General features: G+C 34.5%; 1 protein-coding gene across 2 annotated transcripts in view; it reads left to right on the top strand.

Moving 5' to 3' along the window:
• Positions 1-247: 247 nt before the first annotated feature.
• The window catches only part of LOC144446554 (F-box/WD repeat-containing protein 4-like), a 77,079-nt gene continuing 50,723 nt past the window's right edge, over positions 248-26,603 (top strand). Inside the window, exons 1-3 of one of the 2 annotated variants that reach the window (XM_078136344.1) lie at positions 248-751; positions 2,059-2,061; positions 9,099-9,191. In XM_078136344.1, the coding sequence (XP_077992470.1) occupies positions 564-751; positions 2,059-2,061; positions 9,099-9,191 (284 nt within the window). In that variant the 5' untranslated portion in view covers positions 248-563. The remainder of the gene's footprint in view (positions 752-2,058; positions 2,062-9,098; positions 9,192-26,603) is intronic. The other variant, XM_078136342.1, reaches the window with a different exon arrangement.

Below are 26,603 nucleotides of genomic sequence, written 5' to 3'. Positions count from 1 at the left end.
ACACTTTCGCCATCACAAACAACAAGCGTTTACTACGACGGTCACGCTCAGATAAACACCTAAAGTATTTACTTCAGTTTCTTAGCCCTTTTATACTCAAATAAATTCCATCCACTCAGGGACCCAATCAACAGAAATGGTACAGAAAGTTTTCATGTCATGTGTGGTGGCGCTGTACCCCTTACCGCGGTGAAGACAACTTGGAGAAGAGATTTCTCCAACAAATAGGGCGATTTCAATATGGCGATTGTGCGATGTTGTTATTCTTGTTGTCGTTGCGAAATTTCTCTACGTATTGCAAAATGACTTGACGGAGGCTATATTTCATTTAGTAACGAAAAGTTGAAGAGAGCACAGGACAGCCGATCGCTTTCTTAAAAAATCTACCGTAAACAGGAGATATTGGTTCTGTTAGCGAGCGGAGATTGACGCGACTTGTGTCACTCCTCGAATCAATTAATATAATTTTTTGATTTTTGTATTACACTATTTATTTCTGTTTTGGAAAAAAAAAGCCACAGCGATCCAGTTTTTGTTCAAGTTAACTTGTATATTACATTAACATGAAGCTCCAGTTGCTGGATTTACCGGAAGAAATTATCCTCGAAGTGATATCATTTTTGAACCTGCCAAGTATAGGACGTGTGTCAAGCGTGTGTCGGAAATTCTATCGTCTCTGCCAACAAGATGTCGTGTGGCGGAGAATAGCACGCCGTCTGGTGAACATCGGAAAGGACGAAAGCTGTTCACGGTAAATACACACTCACTTATTAAAATAGTATTTCTTTTAAAAAATGCGCTGGAAAGTACTTAATGTGAACGTACCTTATAAATGCACCACCACCATAATTAAATGCATCCATGAGCATTGACTGTGTGCTACAGGAACATGCATGGACGTATTATGATCACGCAAATGTATGTCGAATATTTCGCAATAAGTCATGAAGGCTTGGCCAGAAACATGTGCACATGTTTCTAGTGAATGACAGCGATTGTCACAAAGAATACCGAGCTATTTGTGTCGGCCACTAGCACGTCGACAATGAATGCATAGCATTCCAACAGGTGTTCATCGATCAGTCACTCTGCCACTATTGCTAAGGAGGCGAAAAATGTACAATTTTCACTTCCGAATCAAATCCACATAACAAAAACCCTTTGTTTGTTAAAAAAAATCACACATAAATCTATAACTGTTGAGTACAATAGGGGAATTAATTAAGTGATCAACCATTTTTAAAGCACTTAGCACTTAATCACATAGTACCACTAAACCATGCCCCCTCACTGTTGCAACCTAGTTAAAACAAGGTTTCTATGTAACTTACATTGTACCAGTTATTTAAATATCTACTTGAACAGTGGTATCCTAATAATTTTATCAGGTTAGCCACACAGCCTGACTGGAAACACCCAGTTGCTACTGACAGTAAATCACATGCCACTGTCAATAATGTGTTGACCTATATATAATATATAAATATATCTGTGTGTGTGAAATCTCACAAAGAGTAGCAGTCTTTCTTCTAACATCATACATAATGCCATAAATCAAGACTTGACAGTTATGTCAATTTACTTGTAAAATTTCCCCCTGAAATACCAAGCCACTATTAACTCATCATCACCTGTTATACCTTACTGGAAATGTTGAATTGGGGAAAAACTGTTATATTTGAGAGTTTGTTTAGCTACATAGCTGAATCATTCAAGTATATTAAAGTGGCCATATGGATGAAGATTGGGTATTTAGTTTGGATTTTTAATTTATAAAAGAATTTTATCAAAGTGTCCTACTTGCAAAATGAATGTGAATCAGCATAGACCAAGTCTGTGTTTGTAACTTAATACATTGCAAAAAGCTACAAAAGATGTTGTAAAATAGTTTGTTATTTTACATAATCTTTTGCAATGTATTGAGTTACAAACACAGACTTGGTGTATGCTGATTCACATTTATTTTTCAAGTAGGAAGTTATGACAACATTGATTTATAAATTAAAAATCCAAAATAAATACCCAATTCTCATCCATAATATGGTCATTTTAATGTAGTATGTTTATGGTTAACTCTGTTATCAGGGTTCCCAAAACTTTTGCAAAAACACTGGTAACACTAGCAATTGTACACATGTAAACAATTAAATTAAATTAAAGAACCTGAATGAGAAGTCATATTTTTGCCTCTCCTTGTAATTTGCACATGGCAACTAAATATTACATGAATGAAAATAGTTGCTGCACCTGTTTCAACAACAATGAATTTTTGTGGTTTTTTCATCCAAGGCAATGACACACAAAGGTATAGCAGTCATTTTGAAATGATAAAACTTACCCTACCTTGTTTCGAAACTCATTTAAATTTTAATGTATCTGAAGACGTCAGATATGGGGTTTTCTTCATTTGCAGCTTTCATGCATGACTCTTACTGTTGAATTATTGCCAGGGTGTGACAGCTAACAAGAAGGCCCTACCTACATGTACACACTTATTCTGTGCTCATGGTGGTTCATGATTCATATAATTATACTCCTAACAACACCCAAATTAGCCAGTAATATAGAATGTTTGGGATGAACATAGGAGGTAAATTCCTTGAGTTTTAAAATTTCAATTAAAAAAACAATTTGTAAAATCTCCTTATTTCACTAGGATTTATAATGTAATTAAACTTAGAAGTTTCTCTCTCCTTAATGTTTTTTAAAGTGTGGGAAACTATTAATTTGATGAGTTTTCTCCAACCCTGTTGCTAGGGCTTTAAATCCTATCAGCACAAAAACACATACTTAAGTTACAGGAAATATCTTAATCATGTAGGAATATTATTTTATATGAATCAGTTGTTATGATGATAATGCAAACTTTGCAATAGAGGTATTTTACAAGGTGTGGCAGTCATAAAGTGTTTGATTAGGTCCTGACATTGACCGATACTTTGGAATGATTTATTTCATGGAGGTAGTGTTTAACATTCTAACTTCTTTGTATGCATGCTTCCTGAAACTTGTACATGAGTTGCTATGCTTGATACATTTTGAGTTAATATTTTTGATATATTTGACACATGAATTATTCAATAAATCAAGCCTGCATATACTTTCTTCAAATCCTCTGTAAGTCAATTCTACAAATCTATTCCATAATTCATCTACAAAAATAACTTGGTTTTCAAAGTGTGGTCGATGCAAATGTGAAAAAACTGTACCTGAGTTTCCCAGATGTTTTACCAGGGTTCCAGATCATAATTATGGTACGAGATAGGGAATCTGTGCAAATTTGACCAGATCTCACCTGTCTCATACTGGGGTTCCCCACCCATATTGCTAATTACAAGGTGCAGAAATCTATATGCAAGTTTTACCAGATTCACCCATCATGTTATCACACATTGAAATACCTCAACCAACTCATTGTACAAGTCTAATTCTTCTGACCATGTAGAACTAGGAGGCTGAATGTTGGAAATGATCTCAAACTTTACAGAAATAATCTTGTCAATTTGATAATCAAGGTTAATGTTGTATGACATTCATATTTCTCATGAGAAATCAAATGTTAAATTGGAAGTGAAAGCTGCCACTGACTTTCATAATTCATTTTCTTCTAATAGAGGTATTTAAAACAAACATGAGTATGGTAAGTCCTGTGATTGGTAATGAATGAAATGGAGGAAGGTTTATGTATGTCGCAAGAATTTCACTTCAAAATTGAATTCATCAATGTCTTATTTTTTCTGATAGTCTTTCTGTGTACATCATTATTTGATTGAATGCAAGAAAATAACTCAGGGGAACAGTTTAAATACCAAAATACATGTTTTGATTGAAATTGATAACACAGAGGTAGGGATTGAGCTATAGCCGAGAGTTACATGTACATGTTGTCAGGTCTTTTTGATATACATATACATGTATTTGATAAAGAGTTCATTATACATACCAAGCTGTATGTAGTTGGGTTGTCAACCACCTTCAATTTTTGCCCGGGTTTTTATATCTAGAGTATTTGCAATTTTATGTTATACTTTCTTGAATAATTCAAAATTTATATATTTATATACAACCTGGCTCAGATTAGCAAAGTACAAGCGCAATAAGTTACAGCATTTCTGTTATCACTGTAGATACACAAACAAAAAAACTATGTACTTTACTTGTCAACCACCATTAATGTTTTCCTTGGGTTTCTATTTTTCGGTATTCACCAATGTATTGTATTATATATATATTTTGATACATTTCTGAGGATGAGTCAAATATTATCTGTCTGTTATCAGCAAAGACAGATGTAAATGATAACAATATATGTAGTTGCTTGTAAAACTCCTCCAGTATTTTTACCTCAGGTTTAAAATTATCTGCGTTTGTTTGTAAATTGTTATTTGTTGTTACATTTCATAGACTAATTTACGTATACACATTTCTATACTATCTGGTGCTAATCAGCAAAGACAACAAAATACAATCAAAATAAATTATTGCTGCCAGTGTTGATATAGAATAAAAAAACGTCCACATTACCAGAAAAGGAAAATAAAAATAAAACTGCAAATAATGCATATGGGAGAAAAGAAAGTATGTACATACCAGAAATATGATATGAATGGACTTGTATGTATTAAAGCCATGCCATCAAACATGCAGTCGTAGTGACTGATCTCCAGAAATGCCTTGCTAAGCTGAACACAGTAGAAGTGGCAATGCCATGTGCTTGCTGTCAAATGGATTTTTGGCATTATCCCGTCCAGTTTTTATGAGTCTTTAAGTGGGAAGTAAATATCTTGAGAGCTGAGTCATCTATTGAAATAATTTTAGACCCCAAACAATGTATGGCTTATCAATGTAACCATGCAGGGAGAGGGCATGTATAGACAGGGATGAAATTAATTATTGCATCATAGTGGTTCCATGAATGCAGTCATTCAAGTACTAAATGAGGGACTTCCCAAAATATTTAGCAGTGTTTTTGTTTTAGACCCTTCACTTAGTATACCATATACACGCATAATTTGAAGTGTTGTTAATTAAACAAGCTATGTATATGTACAACAAGGAAATTGCAGACTGCATCGTGATGTGGTGGTGATGGTGGTGATGGTGGTGATGGTGGTGATGGTGATGATGGTGGTGATGGTGGTGATGGTGATGTGGTGGTGATGGTGGTGATGGTGATGATGTAATTAAGTCTAGTTTCTGTTTTTCCAAAATAAAAGTTAGTGTAGATAAAAATTGTGATAATACTTGGAATTTGAGGTTTCTATTTACTAAAAAGGTAAAAGGAAATGCCACACCAAAATATTGCATGTATAGATAGTCACGACATATAATATTTTTTCAGATATACATGTATATCTGTTCATATGCAGATTAGTATGCAAATTGTTTGAAGTTTAGTTTCAGTGTCTATGCTACCTAACTGATCCTGGGTAAGGAATAACACACCAGGAGTAGGGGTGGGGGTGGGGGGGGGGGGGCATTAGCCAGAATAGTTTTTGACATTGACAGCCACAAGTTTTAGCACATACTACTGTTGTGAGTACAGAACCAAGGATTCAAAAGGTTTGCATACCAGTAAAAATCCCATTATAATTACAACCAGTGACATGCAAGTATTTACAAGTGGAAGTAAATAAATGAATTTGATTAATAAAACTTAGCATGTATGTAACATGTTGGAGCTACAGAGACTTTTGTTACATTTCATGGTTTGATATGAACAGTTTTATTACCTCTTTATGTGTACATGAAAGTCCAGGGGAACTTGAAATTTGTTTGTGAATGTGAGCTTTTATGTTGTGTTTTATGGCTAAAGATATTACAGAACAACAGAAATATACTTGTGCATTATTTGTTGTGCTCATATCACTTTTTACTGAATGCCTGCCATATTTGAAGTTAAAAATCATGATTTACTGCATAAAACTCAAAAACATTAATACATACTAGTGACTCCATTCAAGTGTCTACCACTATGTTATCATGTGTAAGCTGTCTTTTATGACCTTGACCTTGACTTGACCTTCTGGATCTAAGTATCAAAATCAAGCCACTTTTTACATTATCACAGACACTTTGTAGTATTTATCTGCTGCCACCAATTTCTTTTAAATCATGCCACCATTATCACATAGAAGTAAAGAATTTGAGGATATGTGTCTTCTGTGAAGACTTGTTCTTGAGTGATTTTAACTTCTTCTCACAGAACTTAGTACCAAGTATGTGTTGGCTTACTTATTCAAGTTAGTGGATGCTATTTTGAAACTTTGAGTAAAAGTAATATCTCATCATGTGTATTGTTGGTATCTGAAAACTTCTGTTGCCTAGATTGTCTGTTTTGTTGGTTCATATTGATGCAGTTTTTAGAATAAATTGTTGCATAAAAGTTAAAACCCTCAAATGCTAAGCCTTTATGACAAGGATTGTGTGTGTCTCAAACACCTAAATTCTAAGCCTTTGTGACACAAAGAGTCATTCTATTACATTTGCAGTAATAAGTACAAAAACAGCTTGAGTTGACTCTCCAACTAGTTTGGCACCTCAGTTGGCATTTTCAGGGAATAGAATTCAATTTCAATTCAAAATACTCATAAATTTGAACTTTCTAAGATTTTAATGTAGGGCACATTTTTGCCAACACAGATATTTTGTTTACAAACTATAAACTGTAAATGTGAATGGGTCCGGTATGAATACCTATGTTTTGGAGGTTGATGTTGGTAGTGGTTTGAAATGTATTTTAAAGGTTGTTGAACAGATCTCAAGTAGTTATGTGTGGTTGCATTATTTGCTATACAAATACAGCTGTGTGACTCTTCATGAAGTCAAAATAAAACCCTTGTAATACATGTAGTATATCCTCTTCTCTGAAATACTTAGTGTGATTTTGAGTTCTTTTTGCCATACTTATTGACATCACTGTTCTGCTAACAATACTACATCTTGATAGCTATACCTGATTATGTCTGAAATGTACTCTCTCTTTTTTTTTCCTATTTTAATATGTGCTTTATTTTGTAGTGAGTATTTTTTTGCAGTGTAGCATTATTTTGTTTATTCTTTGCTTCATTTTACTGTACAGTGTATCTTTGATAATCCCCCCTCCAGATGTATTATGTGTACTATACTAAATAAATAAATAAATAAATAAATAAATAAATAAATAAATAGATTTGATATGTTGCATAACCTTTGTTTAATTCTCTATGTATTTATATTACTTTACTTGTATTGAGGTCTGAAAGATTGCCCAAATCATACCATAAATCTACATTATTTCATGATAACTGAGCTGTTTTGTCTGTGTGTTTTATGAATGTTTACATATGAACATCAAGTCAGTGTACATATCAATGAGTAGTAAACAGGAATATTTCAAGGAATCAGAACTGATTCAAGTGAAGATTTGTTGTATTTTTCAAGAGACAAAAAGAAACAATGATAACAAAAAAGTTACCATGTATCTACTGTTTGACTCAGTGCATTGTTTGGGGGGGGCGGGTGGGGGGGGGGGGGCGTCACTAAATAATAATCATAGTGATAGTAATAATAGTTTAACATCTTTAAAAGTGTTAGCCTACATTTCAGTGCACTGTTCAAGGCTATAAATGTAGATATGAAGATAATAGTCATTTGACATTTGTGATGGCTTGTCAATATTTTTATACATGGACCAAGTAGCTACATGTATGTGTTGAGAAAAATCAAAGTATCGTTGTAATCCATATCATGATATAGTGTAGTTCATATATAACACATTACGATTACTACAATCATCTCCATTCGCATACATAATGTGCTATAGGGAAAGTCCTTATTCTAGCACAAAAATCTGTGCTTCCCCTGGCTGCGTTCATATAAACATGATGACGTTATGGCATCCCCATGTGATTTTAGTTTCAGGTGGAGTTCAGTTAATGAGCAGTTGTGTAAAGGAACTAACCAATTGCAACTGTCTGTCAATTTGTAATGGATTACTACTGACATGCATTGTTTACCCTTCGTCAGATTTCTGTGCTAGAATAACGACTTTCCCTATATGTGAGTAGAGAGAGGATCGTAGTAATCGTAATGTGTCGTATAAGAACTAGACTATCATGACAATGTATTTAAACAGGTCACTGTTACAGAACTGGTGACGCCAGCTCTGTCACAGTATGTACTTAATTGTATGTAATCAACTGATAAGGAGCAAATCATAAAATCTATCCAGGGGACATTTTGTGCACTCATAGCTAAAGTTATTTGGTCCAACTAACTGAAATGAAAACAATTCAGCAAAGCTATCAGACTGAAAGAGACTCTACTAAATGTAACTAACACACTTGTTTTCATACGGTAGAAAAAATGAAAAATATAAAACACTCAAATATTCACTCATGAAAATGTCTACTTATGATCCAAAAGTTTCTTGGAAGCAAATCCCAGATTTTCGCTGATGTCTCGTCAGCGTCGTCAGAGGTATATTACAATGGGCTATTGTCCCATGTCGCGGAAGGCACAGTTAGTGTACACCCCTGACAATGCTGATGAGGTGACGGCAACAATTTGGGATCGATGGTTCTAAGAAATATTTTGAATCTGTGAGTAGAAATTATTATCAACAACTATAAATCCAGAGTCCATGAATAATCATTCTCGCCCTCAAATATTCATTTTGATAAAAATTAAATTTCATTATGATTAACGTTTTTTCCCACAAAATTTGAAGTTATTTACAACCTTGGGGTATTTCCTGAAACATGAATCAAACCCAAAGGATTTACAGGTCAGGTGGACACATAAAGGAAAGTCAATTCCATGATACTGTGATAGTAAATTTGTATGCAGGTCAAGCAAATTCAATTTATTACAACCGTGCATTGCAATCATATCCCAAATGTATTGATATTCATCTTCATATTCTATGCATCAATTAACCAATTAAGACTATCATGTCATCTTATCAAATTGTGTGATTACAGGTATGTCATAATTGATTTATAAGAACACGTAACTTTATACATAAATCATGAAAGATTTCACTTATCAAATATTGTCTTTAATTGATTCTATAATCACAATTATTGATATTCTCCTTGTTGACTTTAATTTTACAGTCGGTGTCTGTCTGTGAAGGAAAGATGTCGTATTTCAATGAACTGGATGAATGGTAGATGCCGTGATAAATGTCTGATGAAATTTGGTGTCAAGTAAGTAGAGTTCTTTCTTTCCATGCTAAAGGGGGCTTGGGGAGGTGAGGTGAGGGGCAGACCTGTAAGAGAGGAGGGGGGCAGTGTGGTAGTTTTCTGTGGACTGAATGAATGGTAGATGCCGTGATAAATATCTGATAAAATTTGGTGTCAAGTAAGTTGAGTTCTTTGTTGTCAAGCAAAGGGTGGGGGGGGGGGGGGGGAAGAAGTGTGGTAGTTTTCTGTGGACTGAATGAATGGTAGATGCCATGATAAATGTCGGATGAAATTTGGTGTCAAGTTAACAGTAGTAGAAATCTTATGGGGGATTTGGAATGATGTATGGGATTAATATTTGACTGTCTGTTTAATACTACAGTCTATTTTAAACTGATATGCATCCACAGGTAAAAATCACTTAGTCGGGATGCCAGTGTGGTCTCTGTGAGTGGAGGTGTAAATTGTAACAATGCCGTAGTATAGGGACTAGACTAGAAATCACTCTGTGTAGTCCTGGTGTCAGAAATGACAGCATGATTATGAATGGCCAATGTTTGGTCTAAGGTGAGATTGAGGGGGCTCTAATAGCATCGTATAATGTGGAAAAAAAAGTAAAATGTTTTTGTATTAGGAATGACACAAAGTTTTGAAAATACGTAGATTAGGTGTTATGAGGTGATGTTAGAAGAAGTGTTTTTTTACTTGGTTTGTTGTTTACAATACAGCTAACTACTGTGGTGTTAGGGTGAGTTGAATGAAATATTAGTAAAGACTACACTGAGATCTAGGTTGAGAGGAGTTGATATATTGATTATTATGATATTAAGTTTGACATGTACACAGTATGAATTATAAAGATAATATGAAATAATAAATGTCTTACACCTTTGGTCTGTTTGACTTGTGACTTGTAACTTTTAGCCTCATAAATAAGTCACAATGGATAACATTTTTGATGTCATTTCTGAATGGAAACCAGAGGTGAAGATGACAATATGTTTCACACGGTAGTCAGTTGATAAAAAAAGACAAAAATTACACACAGGTTACAGGTAGTCTAATGTTAGACATTTTTTTCTTAAATTAAGTAAAATAGTTACATAAAACATATCCAGTATAAATTTTTGGTACGAAGTCAGTGTGAAATCATTCTACAGTATTCTTTTGATGTAACCTTAGTTTCCTGGTGCTTTTGCTATAAATGAAAATTATGTCATCGGGTCATAAATAAAGTTTGCCTGCATGCAAAACAACATGGTTAAATATGTTTCATTAGAGAAAAGGGTTACATATTATATAAGCCTTTGTATTAAATTTATAGTGACTTGTCAGATGAAATGTTTGGCATGTTTTGCTCTTTCCAAAAACATTTGCCATTTTTTGACCCGACATATACTTCTTGAGTTAATCGTATGGAAAGGGTAGAAATTACATGCTCAGGGGCTGATGAATTTGATCATTATCTGTTGCCACTGATCGCACTCTTTGTTTGTGTACACTGATTTAGGGAGTCTTTTTTGTGTCTGTGCAATGCAAACATAAACACAGCAGACTCCCTAAGCTTTCTGGCACAACAGAAAGTGATGTCTAATCGGTGGGCATTGGCCACTTCTGCAAGTGTTCGAGTTTTTTAGAAATAGTACTCTTGTTGCATTTCAGTGAGTGTGTTGAATTGGTTAATACAATGTACACCATTTCTGACTTTGTATGGATAGAAAACCTCGTAAAAACGTTTGCCATAATTTTTCTAGAATGACGATGGCACACTTTAACTTTAAGTGAAAGTCAAGGAAAAATAACAGTTCAGATCTGAATTGGGCTCCTTTCATTTTGAGTGGCTCACAAAAATAAAATATCCTAGATTTGGAGTCTAAGTAAGACCTAATAAATCAATTGTGTGGTTCCTATTACGCTCAATTTTGACTTGGCAGATTTTTTACTTTATTTTACTTTATTTTTTTTCATATGTGAGTGTCTAGTTTAGGTAGTTATGTTTTCCGTTATTTTCCGTATGGTCTCTGCGTTATTGGTTTCTTCCCATCAGATGTATATCCATTACAGATTGAAAGAACAGTGTTATATTGTCTCTTTAAGTTGATTTCAGTTTCTGTATCCACTATTTCTGGTGAGACCTCACAATTTTTGCAATATTTTTTTTTTTGAATATGTAAAAAAAAATTTACGGTCAGCAATGAAAAAATAGGTGGGGTCAAGTAATCGGAACAACACAATTTATTTTATTAGGCTTAAGCATGCTACCTGCCACAGAACCCAGCGATTTATCAATGTTTCTGTTTTTAAAATATCGTGTAGGACGTCAGTTATGAAGCATTAACAATACAAGATACATTGTATTGTTAACATCATACTCAGATAATTATCATGTAATCTGACTCAATGGTTTGAAACTATTGAAGTTATTCTCAGTTTACGATATACCTGTAACATATATCATGTACACAAGGGGCGGTTTTCTAATTTATTCCATAGGTCAAGCGGTGTCAGAATAGCTGATGTTGCGTAGTTGCTACTATGTGTTATGTTTACATTCTCTTCAATGTTTATTTCCAAAAGTCAGCACTGAGAAGGTTAAACATGTCACCGAGTCTACCAACACTATTAGTTTTAACTCACGTTAAACAACCCTATGGCTATTGCAGATTTGTCAATATGACTGTTTAATATGCCATTGTCAATTATTGTAGCAGTTACTTATAATAATTGTTTATTATATTTGCAAAGTCTGGACAGATAGGGTTAAATTGTAATTGATTCTATCAACAGCATTAGTTTTAGTTGAATGGCTCTCTGAGGTCTGTCTATATGACTGTTATGACAGAGTCAATTGTAGCAGTTAGTTATCATAATTGTTTATTTTCAAGGTCTTTATTGAGGTGTTTAAATAGTAATTGAATTTACCAACAGTATAGTCTGTCTGGCGTGTGTTTGGGTGGAGAAAACAAAATGAAAACCTTACAAAAAAACACCACAGAAACTAGCAATTTCAATTTCATGTAGGACAGATTTGTAGCCAGAAAGGCAGATAGGTGAAATATAGAGCTGTGGCCACAGAGCTGTCAACAAGAATGAGTCTGTAGACAGCGATGACAAAGTCGGAATAGAGTTGTTGTAACAGCTCTGTTGTCATTGAGGATAGATCTCTAACCAAGACAGATCTTTAGCCAAGATAACAGATAGTTGAAAAAGACTGTGACCATCATGTCATAGATCTGTCATGAAGTTGATAGATCTGTCACCAATTATGGAAGATAGTTCGAAGGAGCTGTGACCATAGCTCTGTCAATGAGGTTGGGAGATCTGTAGCCAGGATGATCGATTGTTTTATTAGGTGTGGGTTCATATCAGAAATGGTGCAAATATGTTTGTAGCCAGAAGGATTTATGTGATTATAGTATAGCTGTTGGTCTAGATCTGTTGATAGATACAGGTCATCTGTATGTTAGAAGACGGCAAACTTTGGAAGATTGGTTAATGTCTCCCTGTGGCATAGTGGTTAAAACTTTAATAAAGCTCACGAATAACAGTCGAAAGGTTATGGGTTCGAATCCCACTGGAGACAGGGATTTACAGTGACTGACCCAAACCCAGGGCAAGTGTTCCACAGAATACTCTAAGTCTTTACATTCTAGGCTATCTACAGACTTGATGGGTATAGGCTGTATCATTAGTTGTCTCACTCACAAGATGAATGTGTATTTGGGGGTACTCCTGCAGTAATGACTCGAGCAGTTAAGGAAGATTTCTCACACGGAGCCCACAAGTGCTATGTGTTGCCAGACCAACCTGGTTGACTTTGAAAGAGTCTGTGGACTGACCAGGAAAGCTAGTTTCTCAGTGACGTCATGATACATGTAGTAGTATATTTCCAAATTAGAGTGGATATCTGTAGAATTGTGTGGGTGTTCTTGTGTATTAAAAGAAATCACTGGAAAAAATACGAGGCACAAAAAAATGAAATGAAATAAAGAGATTTTTGTAGATACCTAAGACCATAAATAGGCCAACAGACTGTACTAGAATTGACTGGTTGAGAAAGGTACAAGGTAATACATGCTGTTCTCACTTCTGGTCAATTATCAGATTACCCGGTAGTAGCAGTTAGATTCTTACAAATAATAAAATATGTCATCACAGTTTTTTTTTTTTGAGAATCGTTCAGAATTTGTTATTAGCAATTTAGATAAAAGTGTGCATGTGTGTCACTTTCTGTTGCACTGTAATTGCACAATCAGCTTTTTACAGCCATACTGTGGACGACATTAGTAATGTATTATGTCGACAATTTATATATAGACATACTTGTCAGTCTAGGCAAAGCAAGTAAATATTTAGCATGTTTGGTATTTGTGCCACACGAGGAAATATAACAAAGAGGCGACCTAGACCAGTTTTGCAAGGAGGATAAGGATTGGCTGGTTCTATTTAACAGACAGCAATCAACCAATCAGAAACTGCCTTATTGATTTTAAATATGCCTCACGCTACTGACTATGTATGCTATTAAAATATTTTTTGTTTGTGAATTCATGTTAACTTGACTTATTTAGAGGACAAAAAAATTGTTTTTCTTTGTAATATTATATTGGAATGTTTTTTGGCGTAGAATGAGTGACTACACATATGCTAGCCTCCTTATTCAGTTGAGATATTTGCTAAAATACCAGACACGTTGAGACAGACTACTTACATATTGTAATTTACAATGTACCAAATATTTCATAATAATCCCTTGTACATATATATTATTATATAGCGTGACAGGGGTCAAGAAATTGCACAATCAGTTTCAGTACATGAGGTTAACTAATAACTTGTATGTTGAAGAACTGAGAGTGTTTTTTGAAAAAGCCAAATTTTTCCTCTCGTTTGTTGTCACACTTTGAGAAAACACTCACCATAATACCATGTAACAGGTCACCATGTTATGTTAAAGGGATTGCATGCAGTTGATCACATTTAATATACAAATGTACTCTGCAGGTTTTAGAGATGGTCAACACATTGTTTCACATTTAAACCTAAAATTTTATTACCCATTTTGGCAAGCTTTGAGAAAGCTCTCAGAACAAATACCATATAACAACTGTCACTGTTTCTTGTACAGGGATTGCACAACTCATTATGAAGACTCTTTTGAAGGTTTAGATGGCTAACACATTGTTCTACTTTTAAGACAAGTTTTCCTCATCAAGCTTTTCACAAAACTCTCGCCAAAATATTGTGTATTTATTTGGTATTATTGTAAGTTGTATCTTCCTTAGTGACACTACAGATTTGCGTGCTAAGTATTATGAAAACTAATCTGGTTCTAATCTGAGAGATTGAAATCTGGACCAAGTGTTTTTTCATGTCATCCCTTGTAGTTTTACTCTACTGCAAAAGTCACTGAGAATAACACATAAAAGTCATTAAAATCTTGTCCTCCAATTTTTACAATTTTTATGTCTTTAGTGTGATCACTTAGAAAAGAGAAATAAGTACCAAAGACGTTATTTTATCATGTAAATTTCGTGAAAATAGTACTTAAATCCAAATCATGCTCCTTTCCTTTTCAAATGGGTATCACACTATCTGTTTTTTATGTGTTGTAGAACATAAAAAAAGTGTAGTTAAACTAGTATGTGGTCAGAGAATGGAGTTATTGCGTACCATATCTCACTTTCAGTTTCACCATACTTGTATTTGAAGTACAACAATTGAATTCAGAATAGAAAACAAGTCATGGGTAATAAGTGTAAGAAGAGTAGTAAATGGAGTAGACTGGTGAGAAAAGCCACTAAGCATACTAAAAAGTCTGTCCATGTTCTGTACAAACATTAAAAATGAAAAACATTTATATTTTAGCTGAGAGCTGCTGCTGTCATCAAATTAAAAAAAAACTTCTAAGTCGTAACAAAAATTCATTGATTTTAATTGCATTCATGGACTGATTTGTATATAGTGAAAATTCAATATACTGGTTGGTTTGCCAGTATGTAAACCCACTGTATTACAAGACTACAAAACATTGCTGTCGAGTAGAATTCAATCAAAGAAGTCGACTCGTGTTATAAATTTACACCAGACTTGTCAAAATGTCACTGTGTAGGGTTAATAGTACAGCGTGCCAGGATCCACTAGTCTACAATAAATGATAGGTGACTTCATTCACAGCTACAATATGATGAATCACAGTATTGCTTTAATAAATACATTAAGTGCTACTGGTTGCTGGACTGCCATGTAACTGATAAATGGAGTCAATAATTATAGTTTGTCTTCATGGTCCCTGATAAAATTGCACAATGGCACACTGTTCTCATTAAGTTTGTCGAAGTTTGGATTTCGCAAATGTATAAATTGTTTGACTGTATCGGTACCACTGTGTGAAAAGCATTGAGTGAATGGTCGGTTGGATTACATGCACTCAGGTAGGGCTACAAGTGATTGGTTGACATGTACAGGCATGTGTTAAAAGTATCACATTGTCCATGTTTTTTAACTTTACAGCACACGAGTATTGCATGATTTTTTTTTCAATTGTATATCATTGAGTTTTCAAAGAAAAGAGTATGATGAAACTCACCAAACAGCCTTCACCACCTTGAAGATACGTTTGTACCACATACAGAGTTGTCAAGTCCGTTCATTTAACATGAAGAAATTGAGACTGTAAAATATCTGAGTTGATTGATCAAACAGGTGCCATTTCAACAGTTGTACCACAGTAGGTAAATGCCACACATGGTCTCCCGTCTTTTATGTGTCGTATCAGTGCTCCAAAGTCAAAACTCTAGTGTATTTTTCTGCTGATCAAAAGTAAGCCTTCTGGACTGCTCTTTAAGCTGGCACGTTTTTGATGGAGAGTCTCCCAGTTGGTAGATTCTGTTATCTATGTTTGCATAGTGCTATTCATCAGGTATGTTGCCGGTTTATATACTGTTGTGTCTGCCGACTCAACCCCAGTGCTCTGCGCTGGTGTTGTCCCCAAACCAGGGTCAAAGCTTTTGTTTACATTACACATTTAAGGGGTCCACTCCAAAGTCTTCAATGATGTATAGATTTCTAAAGCAGCAGAAAGGTACAATGGCTAGTGCTTATTCTCCAGAGTTTAACTTATACTGCATTTATACAGAGAGACATTTGATAGTACTAATAGCTCCTAGATTCATAGTTTTTTAACACTTCAAACATACTTATGGTCAGTGAAGATCAGGCACCATGGTAACGACACAGGTAAACACTGATAAACTTGCTATTTGTTTGCAGTAGCACAAATAACTTATTTGCATGTGTTGACAGCCCAGGTAACAGGCCTATGAGGTATGTATTTAAAGCAATGTCAAGGAAAAACATTGTACTCATAGCCTTTTTTATACCCTTGTCATTGAGTTTTGGAATTGGTTCTTTTTATTGGACTATATGTTCATGTCAAAATCTTAATACAACAAAGAAAAAGGGGTGAAAAAACAACTTTTTCGCAATGTCTAGAAGTAGGTATGTGAGGTAGGTTTCATCAACCATTGCATATCATAAATCAGCTAGTTACAATGTAAAAGTTAATTTTTTTTAAAATTATACCTTACTGAGAAAGATGTAAAATTTATACACTTTCCTTTATAACTAATTTTAATATTGTTGTAAACTATGATTTACTATTTTTCACAAAACTACTGTGATAGCGTTTAATAGTTGTATCTTTATTACCTGAATTATGAAAAGTGACTGTCACTACATGTACAAGTGTGTAACAGACCTGTATTTGGGATATCTACGTGTACAAGTGTGTAACAGCTGTATTTGGGATATCTAAATGTACAAGTGTGTAACAGAGCTGTATTTGGGATATCTACATGTACAAGTGTGTAACAGAGCTGTATTTGGGATATCTACATGTACAAGTGTGTAACAGAGCTGTATTTGGGATATCTACATGTACAAGTGTGTAACAGAGCTGTATTTGGGATATCTACATGTACAAGTGTGTAACAGAGCTGTATTTGGGATATCTACATGTACAAGTGTGTAACAGAGCTGTATTTGGGATATCTACATGTACAAGTGTATAGCTTGATACTCTTACCTAGGAAGAAATCCCATGGGTGTTTGTAAAAGAATGAAAGTTTGGTATTATTAAGATTTACATAGATTTCCTTATGGTGCACAGATAGGTGGGAAGTCCGGGGAAGACAGATTGGGGTGGATGGATGGGGATTAGGTAAGTTTTGAATGGATTTCTATACCTAGCACAAATAGGTGGGAAGTTTGGAGAGGGGAGGTGGGGGGTGGGGATTAGGTAACTTTTGAATAGATTTAAATACCTTGCACAAATAGGTGGGAAGTCCGGTGGAAGACAGATTGGGGTCGATGGATGGGGATTAGGTAACTTTTGGATAGATTTAAATACCTTGCACAAACAGGTGGGACAGTCCTGGTAAACATGGGGGAGGGGTGAAAATAGGTAAAATTAAAAATGTAAATGGATTTCCATACCTTGTACAAGTACATGTGTAGGTGGGGAATCTTGGTAACAGAGAGGGGAAGTTGGGTATTAACACTGTGCGTAGATTTCCATATCTTGTACCATAGCTTAGATGGAGAATCCTAGTACCAAATTATCAAAAACACTACCTGAATTGTTATTTTCCACATACATGGAGAAGGGGTCTTGAAGTTTTGAAGAAGTGAGTGGTTGACAGGGGTCTTGAGGTTTTACTTACATGAAGAAGTGAGTAGTTGACAGGGGTCTTGAGGTTTTACTTACATGAAGAAGTGAGTAGTTGACAGGGGTCTTGAGGTTTTACTTACATGGAGAAGTGAGTGGTTGACAGGGGTCTTGAGGTTTTACTTACATGAAGAAGTGAGTAGTTGACAGGGGTCTTGAGGTTTTACTTACATGGAGAAGTGAGTGGTTGACAGGGGTCTTGAGGTTTTACTTACATGAAGAAGTGAGTGGTTGACAGGGGTCTTGAGGTTTTACTTACATGAAGAAGTGAATGGTTGACGGGTCTTGAGGTTTTACTTACATGAAGAAGTGAGTGGTTGACAGGGGTCTTGAGGTTTTACTTACATGAAGAAGTGAGTAGTTGACAGGGTCTTGAGGTTTTACTTACATGGAGAAGTGAGTGGTTGACAGGGGTCTTGAGGTTTTACTTACATGAAGAAGTGAGTGGTTGACAGGGGTTTTGAGGTTTTACTTACATGAAGAAGTGAATGGTTGACAGGGGTCTTGAGGTTTTACTTACATGAAGAAGTGAGTGGTTGACAGGGGTTTTGAGGTTTTACTTACATGAAGAAGTGAGTGGTTGACAGGGGTCTTGAGGTTTTACTTACATGAAGAAGTGAATGGTTGACAGGGGTCTTGAGGTTTTACTTACATGAAGAAGTGAATGGTTGACAGGGGTCTTGAGGTTTTAAAACTTGTGGATACAAAATGTACAGAGAGGGACAGACAGTGACATTGTGGTAGTCTTGTATTTCAGCTTTAAGTTTGGAGGGGAATATTCGTAAATATTTTTTAGAACATAAGATGTTTTCCCCTTATTAGACTCTAGTTCATTTATGTAATTTGAATGCATGTACTTGTCAGTTCGTGTATGTTTTCGAAAAGAACCTTTTGATTATCTAGTAATGAATATTAATAAGCATGAATATTTCTGAATGATTAGTGTGCACTCCTTTGACATGGAAGAATGTATATAATTTGTACTGTTCCCTTACTTACTATGATTGTTACTGTCCCATTAAACTATGTACATTCACTACTCAGTCATAATACGAAGACTTCCAAAGAAATGTTACATTTTGATTGGTCTACAAACTGTACACAGCATGACAGATTATGCAAGCCAAAGCAGAACTGTTATTTATTTATTTTTCCTCGGTGATCCTAACATCCATCATTCAGATCTTAATGCAATTTAGTTGTGATAACCGTAACCCTGTCAAATAACTCTCGTTGTTAACATGTCATCAAAGTTTGGCTGGGAGTCAAAAAATTTACCTGAGTTTTACCGATATGAAATTGTTGCTATAGTGATGACAAAGTTAATATTTGTACAGCATCATGTGATATGATGTACAAGACTAATGTCATCATGAAATATGTGAAAAGCTGTTCGTTCTCAGAATCATTCATAAATTTGAGACTTTTAAAGAATTGTGGTATTGTTGGCGGGTATATATCATGTAGCAACTATACAGTAATCAACATCAAATATAACAATTATATTAAAGTAGTTCTATTTTTAGTGAAGAGTGCATGCACGAATAGATCCTGGAGTCATGCATTACTAATCACAGGTTGATAAAAAAAAATCTGAAGGTAATTCAATATTCATGTGTACATATTCATGTATATAAATGTGCCAAAAATGAATAATAAATATTTTTGAAATATGTAATATCAGTTATATACAAGGATCTTGTTTATTATAGAGTAAAAATGGTCAAATTCTTCCACTGCAAGAAATGAGCATGATATGGCCCCATTATTTGATGGATTTTTATGCAAGGGTACTGACAACGAGATGAATGTTTTGAGATCTTATCAAGGATAAACTAGATATATGAAAATATGGAGAACTGGTCAAATTAGAGATACAAAGTATAAGATTGTCAAAGTATAGGATGGTCAAAGTATAGGATGGTCAAAGTATAAGATGGTCAAAGTATAGGATGGTCAAAGTATAGGATGGTCAAAGTATAAGATGGTCAAAGTATAGGATGGTCAAAGTATAGGATGGTCAAAGTATAAGATGGTCAAAGTATAAGATGGTCAAAGTATAGGATGGTCAAAGTATAGGATGGTCAAAGTATAAGATGGTCAAAGTATAAGATGGTCAAAGTATAGGATGGTCAAAGTATAGGATGGTCAAAGTATAAGATGGTCAAAGTATAAGATGGTCAAAGTATAGGATGGTCAAAGTATAGGATGGTCAAAGTATAGGATGGTCAAAGTATAAGATGGTCAAAGTATAGGATGGTCAAAGAATAGGATGGTCAAAGTATAGGATGGTCAAAGTATAAGATGGTCAAAGTATAGGATGGTCAAAGTATAGGATGGTCAAAGTATAGGATGGTCAAAGTATAGGATGGTCAAAGTATAGGATGGTCAAAGTATAGGATGGTCAAAGTATAAGATGGTCAAAGTATAGGATGGTCAAAGTATAGGATGGTCAAAGTATAAGATGGTCAAAGTATAGGATGGTCAAAGTATAGGATGGTCAAAGTATAAGATGGTCAAAGTATAGGATGGTCAAAGTATAATATGGTCAAAGTATAGGATGGTCAAAGTATAGGATGGTCAAAGTATAAGATGGTCAAAGTATAAGATGGTCAAAGTATAAGATGGTCAAAGTATAGGATGGTCAAAGTATAGGATGGTCAAAGTATAGGATGGTCAAAGTATAGGATGGTCAAAGTATAGGATGGTCAAAGTATAAGATGGCCAAATTAGAGATACAAAGTATAAGATGGTCAAAGTATAAGATGGTCAAAGTATAAGATGGTCAAAGTATAGGATGGTCAAAGTATAAGATGGTCAAAGTATAAGATGGTCAAAGTATAAGATGGTCAAAGTATAGGATGGTCAAAGTATAGGATGGTCAAAGTAAAGGATGGTCAAAGTATAGGATGGTCAAAGTATAAGATGGTCAAAGTATAAGATGGTCAAAGTATAGGATGGTCAAAGTAAAGGATGGTCAAAGTATAGGATGGTCAAAGTATAGGATGGTCAAAGTATAAGATGGTCAAAGTATAAGATGGTCAAAGTAAAGGATGGTCAAAGTATAGGATGGTCAAAGTATAAGATGGTCAAAGTATAAGATGGTCAAAGTATAGGATGGTCAAAGTATAGGATGGTCAAAGTAAAGGATGGTCAAAGTATAGGATGGTCAAAGTATAAGATGGTCAAAGTATAAGATGGTCAAAGTATAAGATGGTCAAAGTATAGGATGGTCAAAGTATAAGATGGTCGAAGTATAAGATGGTCAAAGTATAAGATGGTCAAAGTATAAGATGGTCAAAGTATAAGATGGTCAAAGTATAGGATGGTCAAAGTATAGGATGGTCAAAGTATAAGATGGTCAAAGTATAAGATGGTCAAAGTATAAGATGGTCAAAGTATAGGATGGTCAAAGTATAGGATGGTCAAAGTATAAGATGGTCAAAGTATAAGATGATCAAAGTATAAGATGGTCAAAGTATAAGATGGTCAAAGTATAGGATGGTGAAAGTATAGGATGGTCAAAGTATAGGATGGTCAAAGTATAGGATGGTCAAAGTAAAGGATGGTCAAAGTATAGGATGGTCAAAGTATAAGATGGTCAAAGTATAAGATGGTCAAAGTATAGGATGGTCAAAGTATAAGATGGTCAAAGTATAAGATGGTCAAAGTATAGGATGGTCAAAGTATAAGATGGTCAAAGTATAAGATGGTCAAAGTATAAGATGGTCAAAGTATAGGATGGTCAAAGTATAGGATGGTCAAAGTATAGGATGGTCAAAGTATAGGATGGTCAAAGTATAGGATGGTCAAAGTATAGGATGGTCAAAGTATAAGATGGTCAAAGTATAGGATGGTCAAAGTAAAGGATGGTCAAAGTATAAGATGGTCAAAGTATAGGATGGTCAAAGTAAAGGATGGTCAAAGTATAAGATGGTCAAAGTATAGGATGGTCAAAGTATAGGATGGTCAAAGTATAGGATGGTCAAAGTATAGGATGGTCAGAGTATAAGATGGTCAAAGTATAAGATGGTCAAAGTATAAGATGGTCAAAGTATAGGATGGTCAAAGTATAGGATGGTCAAAGTAAAGGATGGTCAAAGTATAGTCAGTCAAAACAAATTTGATTAGCGTTGGCTATGAAATGAGCAGAACCAAACTCCCTATCAATTATAACTATATCCATAGCAACTTCACAGCTAGAGATGATGACTATGACCATAGCAATAATTGCATACCTGAATTTTTCTAAAAACTAAAAAATCTTTCCACGGGTATTACTTAGAAATTAAACAGTCCACAGCCATTACTGAAGTAGAATTTGTCATAGTCAATGCTAACTTAAAGTTAATTCATTGTTTATCTGAATAAAAATAAAGTTGAAATAAATTTCTGCATAATCAGTTATGCTACAGTAACATTTTACACTGTTTTCAGTGTCTATTCCTAAAGACAGATGACCTCTCAAAGCATGAATTACAAAATAAACTATTAATGGATTTACAGATAAGATTATAAGCTAGGTGTCAAAACTAATAATGTATTGCAACACTTGAAATTGAACCATGTTGAACTGAAGAATAAAAGCACTGATGATGTTCCAGTGTCAATAAATTACTGAATATACAACTGCCACCATCAGACTGTGGACAAACAGAACTTGTGGCAAACATTGGATCAATGACACTTGGCCCAGCATGTTGTAAGTACAGAGACTTGTATTACACACCACATGGTTTGATAAGTACAGATTTATGGCCTCTTTACATTTACATGAAATGCCAGTGAAACTGGAAATTTGTTTGTGAACATGAACTTTTACATTGTATGTATAGTGTGGTGGTTGTATTCAGCATAGGTCTCAGAATACAGTAGACTAAACCAGTGTTTGTGAATCTTTCTAATAAATAGACCAATGACACTCTGTGGATGTTCCAGTGTTTGCCAATAAATCGATGAATATATATACAGTGTGGTGGTTGTATTCAGTCATAGATCTTAGAGTACAGTAGAGTAAACCAGTGTTAAGTGATTTAAATCTTTCCAGTACCTGTAAATACACTAATGACACTTGCAAAGTCAAGGTCTAAAAAGATTCTATATCTATCACTGGTACTAATTTTGAGAGGAGTCTTATTATTAAACAGTATACTGTAGTCTTTTTATTTTCAAATTATTCAGTTTTGATTGAAATGAAAATGAAAGTAATTTGCTTAAATTAATATAATTTTTCACTGAGTGCAGAACAGTCACACAGGAGGTCTGTATTCATGTAAAGTAGAACAATATTTTGAGTAAATTAATGGAAAAACAATTACAAATAAAAAATAAGTAAAGGTAGATATACTTTCCTGTAGATGTTAACTAGACATTTTAGTCTTCATCAGTAATACAGGTAAGGCTAGCCAAGTCAGGATGTGATAATATGATCCACTGGTCGTCTGAGCTGTCATTCATATAAATGTAGACATCTTGATTCTCAGAAGCATTTTTCCTTCACACATTTTCAAGGCCGAGACCATTGACATCAAATTTGATATTTGATGATCAGATTTAAGTTCTTTTCATCTGACGTTATTACTTTCTATTCATCAGCTTCACTACTTCGGAGGAACAAAAAGGTATAGCAGTAATGGAATATATGGCTGATGTCGCCGTGTAACTATATCATTTCTCTGTATCTATAGACTTGATCTCTCTGGATATATTGTACATCTGTAGATTTCATCTCTGCATACATTTAAATTTGTCTACAAGGCAAAATTATCTGACTTGATTAGACGGCATTTACAGCATCACTGAAAAATAAGTAACGATTTTAACCAATTACTGTACTACTTATTGACAAAATCAACCTCTAGTTTAACATATGAAATGTCTAATTATTGGTATTTTAACAATTTTCAGTGAGTATATTGTTGGTTGTTTTATTGACAAAATACCCCAGTTACAGCTAGTGTAAGTTAAACACTAAGGTACCTTGTATGGCAAAACCCAGTAAATATGATCATTGTTACATATGTACGTAGATTGTATTTCTGTGTACTTTATTGTGATTTAAACTATTACAAGGTAAGAAATAAAAGTAAAAGAAATATAATGTAGGGTCTTGGAAGTATGAAAGGATATACATGTAATAAGATATTATTTTCCAGCATTTTTTTCACTTGAATTGAGGAAATACAAGTGGCATAAGGGGCTTTGCTAATATGAGTCAAAGACAAATGAACCCCTTATGTCAGTGGTATTTTCTGGCTGAACGAAGACAAATATTGGAGAATAATATAATCATACCTACATAGACTTAATGTAAGTTAATATTGGAAAAATGGCGATTTTGAACATTTTGATTTATCACAGAACCAATGCTGTAACACATGTCTTGATATAGAACAATCCGGACATAACAACCATATTTTCTGTTCTGACGCACCTAATTTGGCTTGCGGATATAGTGTAATGGTATTTCAAGTGAAGGTATTCATCATGTACTTCCAGTTTCTGTTTTAATGTTTTATTGCTTAAAAAGTTCCTCTTCAACTGTCACAGCATACTCTGTTTGTGCTGATGAAACTACTGAAGCTGTGATAATGGTTTAGAAAGTACAATGTTTATTGAGTGTGACTTTACTGAATCTAATATGTACTAGACCATATCATATGAATTGTGTCTGTCACCTGTCTCTCATACATGTCCAGTCAATCTATGTTTGTACTTGCACCTGTGTACACGCATACTAGTATTTTCACTGCAGTATGTATGCAGTATTTAATAATAACAGAACCGCATGCGACATGAGTTCCAGTGTGGGTACTCAGGGGTATTTGTACTCATGCTTGCTACGCTCATGAAAGTACGGGTGCAGAGAACACTGTAAGCACTCGTACAAATACCCCAAGTTCACCACACTTGCACTCATGTGTCATTGGGTTCAGTCATAATATTGTAATGTTGCACAACCCAAAGTTCTAATTATCCGCAAGAAGGTTTTGTTAAACTTTCCGTTTTCTGTGAGGCGGCGTAGTGGTGAATACATAGCTGTAGAGATGATGTCATTGGTATGCCTAATTATTGTATTCCAACTTTGATATTGTATATTTTTATTGGAAGGTGTTTAAGGATTTCAGTAAAATGGACAATGATCTCATTACAGACAAAACTTTGAAGTACTTAGATGTATGTTTTGATGTTGACCATGACTGTATTTCACTATTCACATTTTAGACTTACATTATGGTCTCACTGCAGTGACATTTCAAAAGTATTTGTTAGAAACAAATACACATAGCACTATTAGTTTATTTAATAGTTGATTTATCAGTGGAGGATGTCCATAGCTATTTCTGTGTGTATGAAAAGGCAGCCCAGATAATACAGGGTCAAAATGTCCTTGGCTAGAAAACGTTTGATTCTTACTTTTGATTTGTGTATGAAGGATTTCAGTAAATGCTTATTTTAGTGTAGATAGTAGAAATGGCACTGTGTGTCCATAATTTTGGACTATTATGGTGTGTGAATGGTAGAAAATTCTTAGTTATCCACATTTTAGGCTAGAAAAATAGAAATAGTGCCAGTGGTCTGACTATGGCCACAACTTTGAATTATTGGTTTGCCATGTGAAGATGGACAAACCAATTATTGACACAATGTGACATGATAGTAATATACTAATAGACCTACATTTAATGTTATCTGTAGACTAACCCCTGACAATCCAGCTATTTTAAAAGATAACCTTCTGGTAAACTATCCCTAAAGTAAATCATGACACACCTCAATTGTTTTACAAGTGTGATCATTAACCACGGGATCCATTTGCAGACAGTTTTGATTCGGAAATAAATTAGGTGTGTACAAACGTATCTATTGAAGTCATGTGATGTGCTGTCTGTGTTTGCCGTCTCTCACATGATAGATGTATAGATTTATCCCACTCAGAATACCTCATTGCCGGTGTGTGCTTTGCACAAATAGTCATCAACCATTCCACTACTTATATAGGAGGAAATTATTTCCGCCCCAGAACATTATAACCTGGGGAATTAATAAAAACTTATTGTCATATCGACCATTGGCAGCCAATAGGTATTAATATCTGACAGTGTGTTACTTTAGTATGTACATTTAAATAGTATGTCAACGTTTCTGTTCATCATAGTACATTCTTTTTGGTAGTTTTCATCATTCATTCATTGTGGGGTGTCTGTGGCTGTGTGGTTAGCTCGTGTGTGTCTTACCACTGCAGCTTACCACCCCAGTGTCAGCTGGGTTTGATTAAAAATTAACCCGATCTGTATGTAAGAAGGGTTATATACTAAAGTTGGACCCTATCAATCCACACATTTTCCTCAGATATTCCAGTTTCCTCCTGCTTCAACATTAGTAAACTAGGACTCTACACAGTAGTGACAATATTTCAATTTCTGCATTTGATTTGGATAAGTGATGTCTAAATGTATTATATATTATATTATATTATATCATATTATATTATATTATATTATTTATTATACTATACCTCATATCACATCTCTCAAACTACAACAGCACACAAAACCATGCACAACATAACAGCTACATGTACATTATGTACAACACAACCCTGTACAATACAATACAGTACAATACAATACAATACAGTACAGTACAGTACAGTACAATACAATACAATACAATACAATACAATACAATACAATACAATACAATAC

Source organism: Glandiceps talaboti, chromosome 15, assembly GCF_964340395.1.
Source record: "Glandiceps talaboti chromosome 15, keGlaTala1.1, whole genome shotgun sequence".
In the NCBI taxonomy this organism is placed as follows: domain Eukaryota; kingdom Metazoa; phylum Hemichordata; class Enteropneusta; family Spengelidae; genus Glandiceps; species Glandiceps talaboti.
This window is presented reverse-complemented; position numbering and strand designations above follow the sequence as displayed.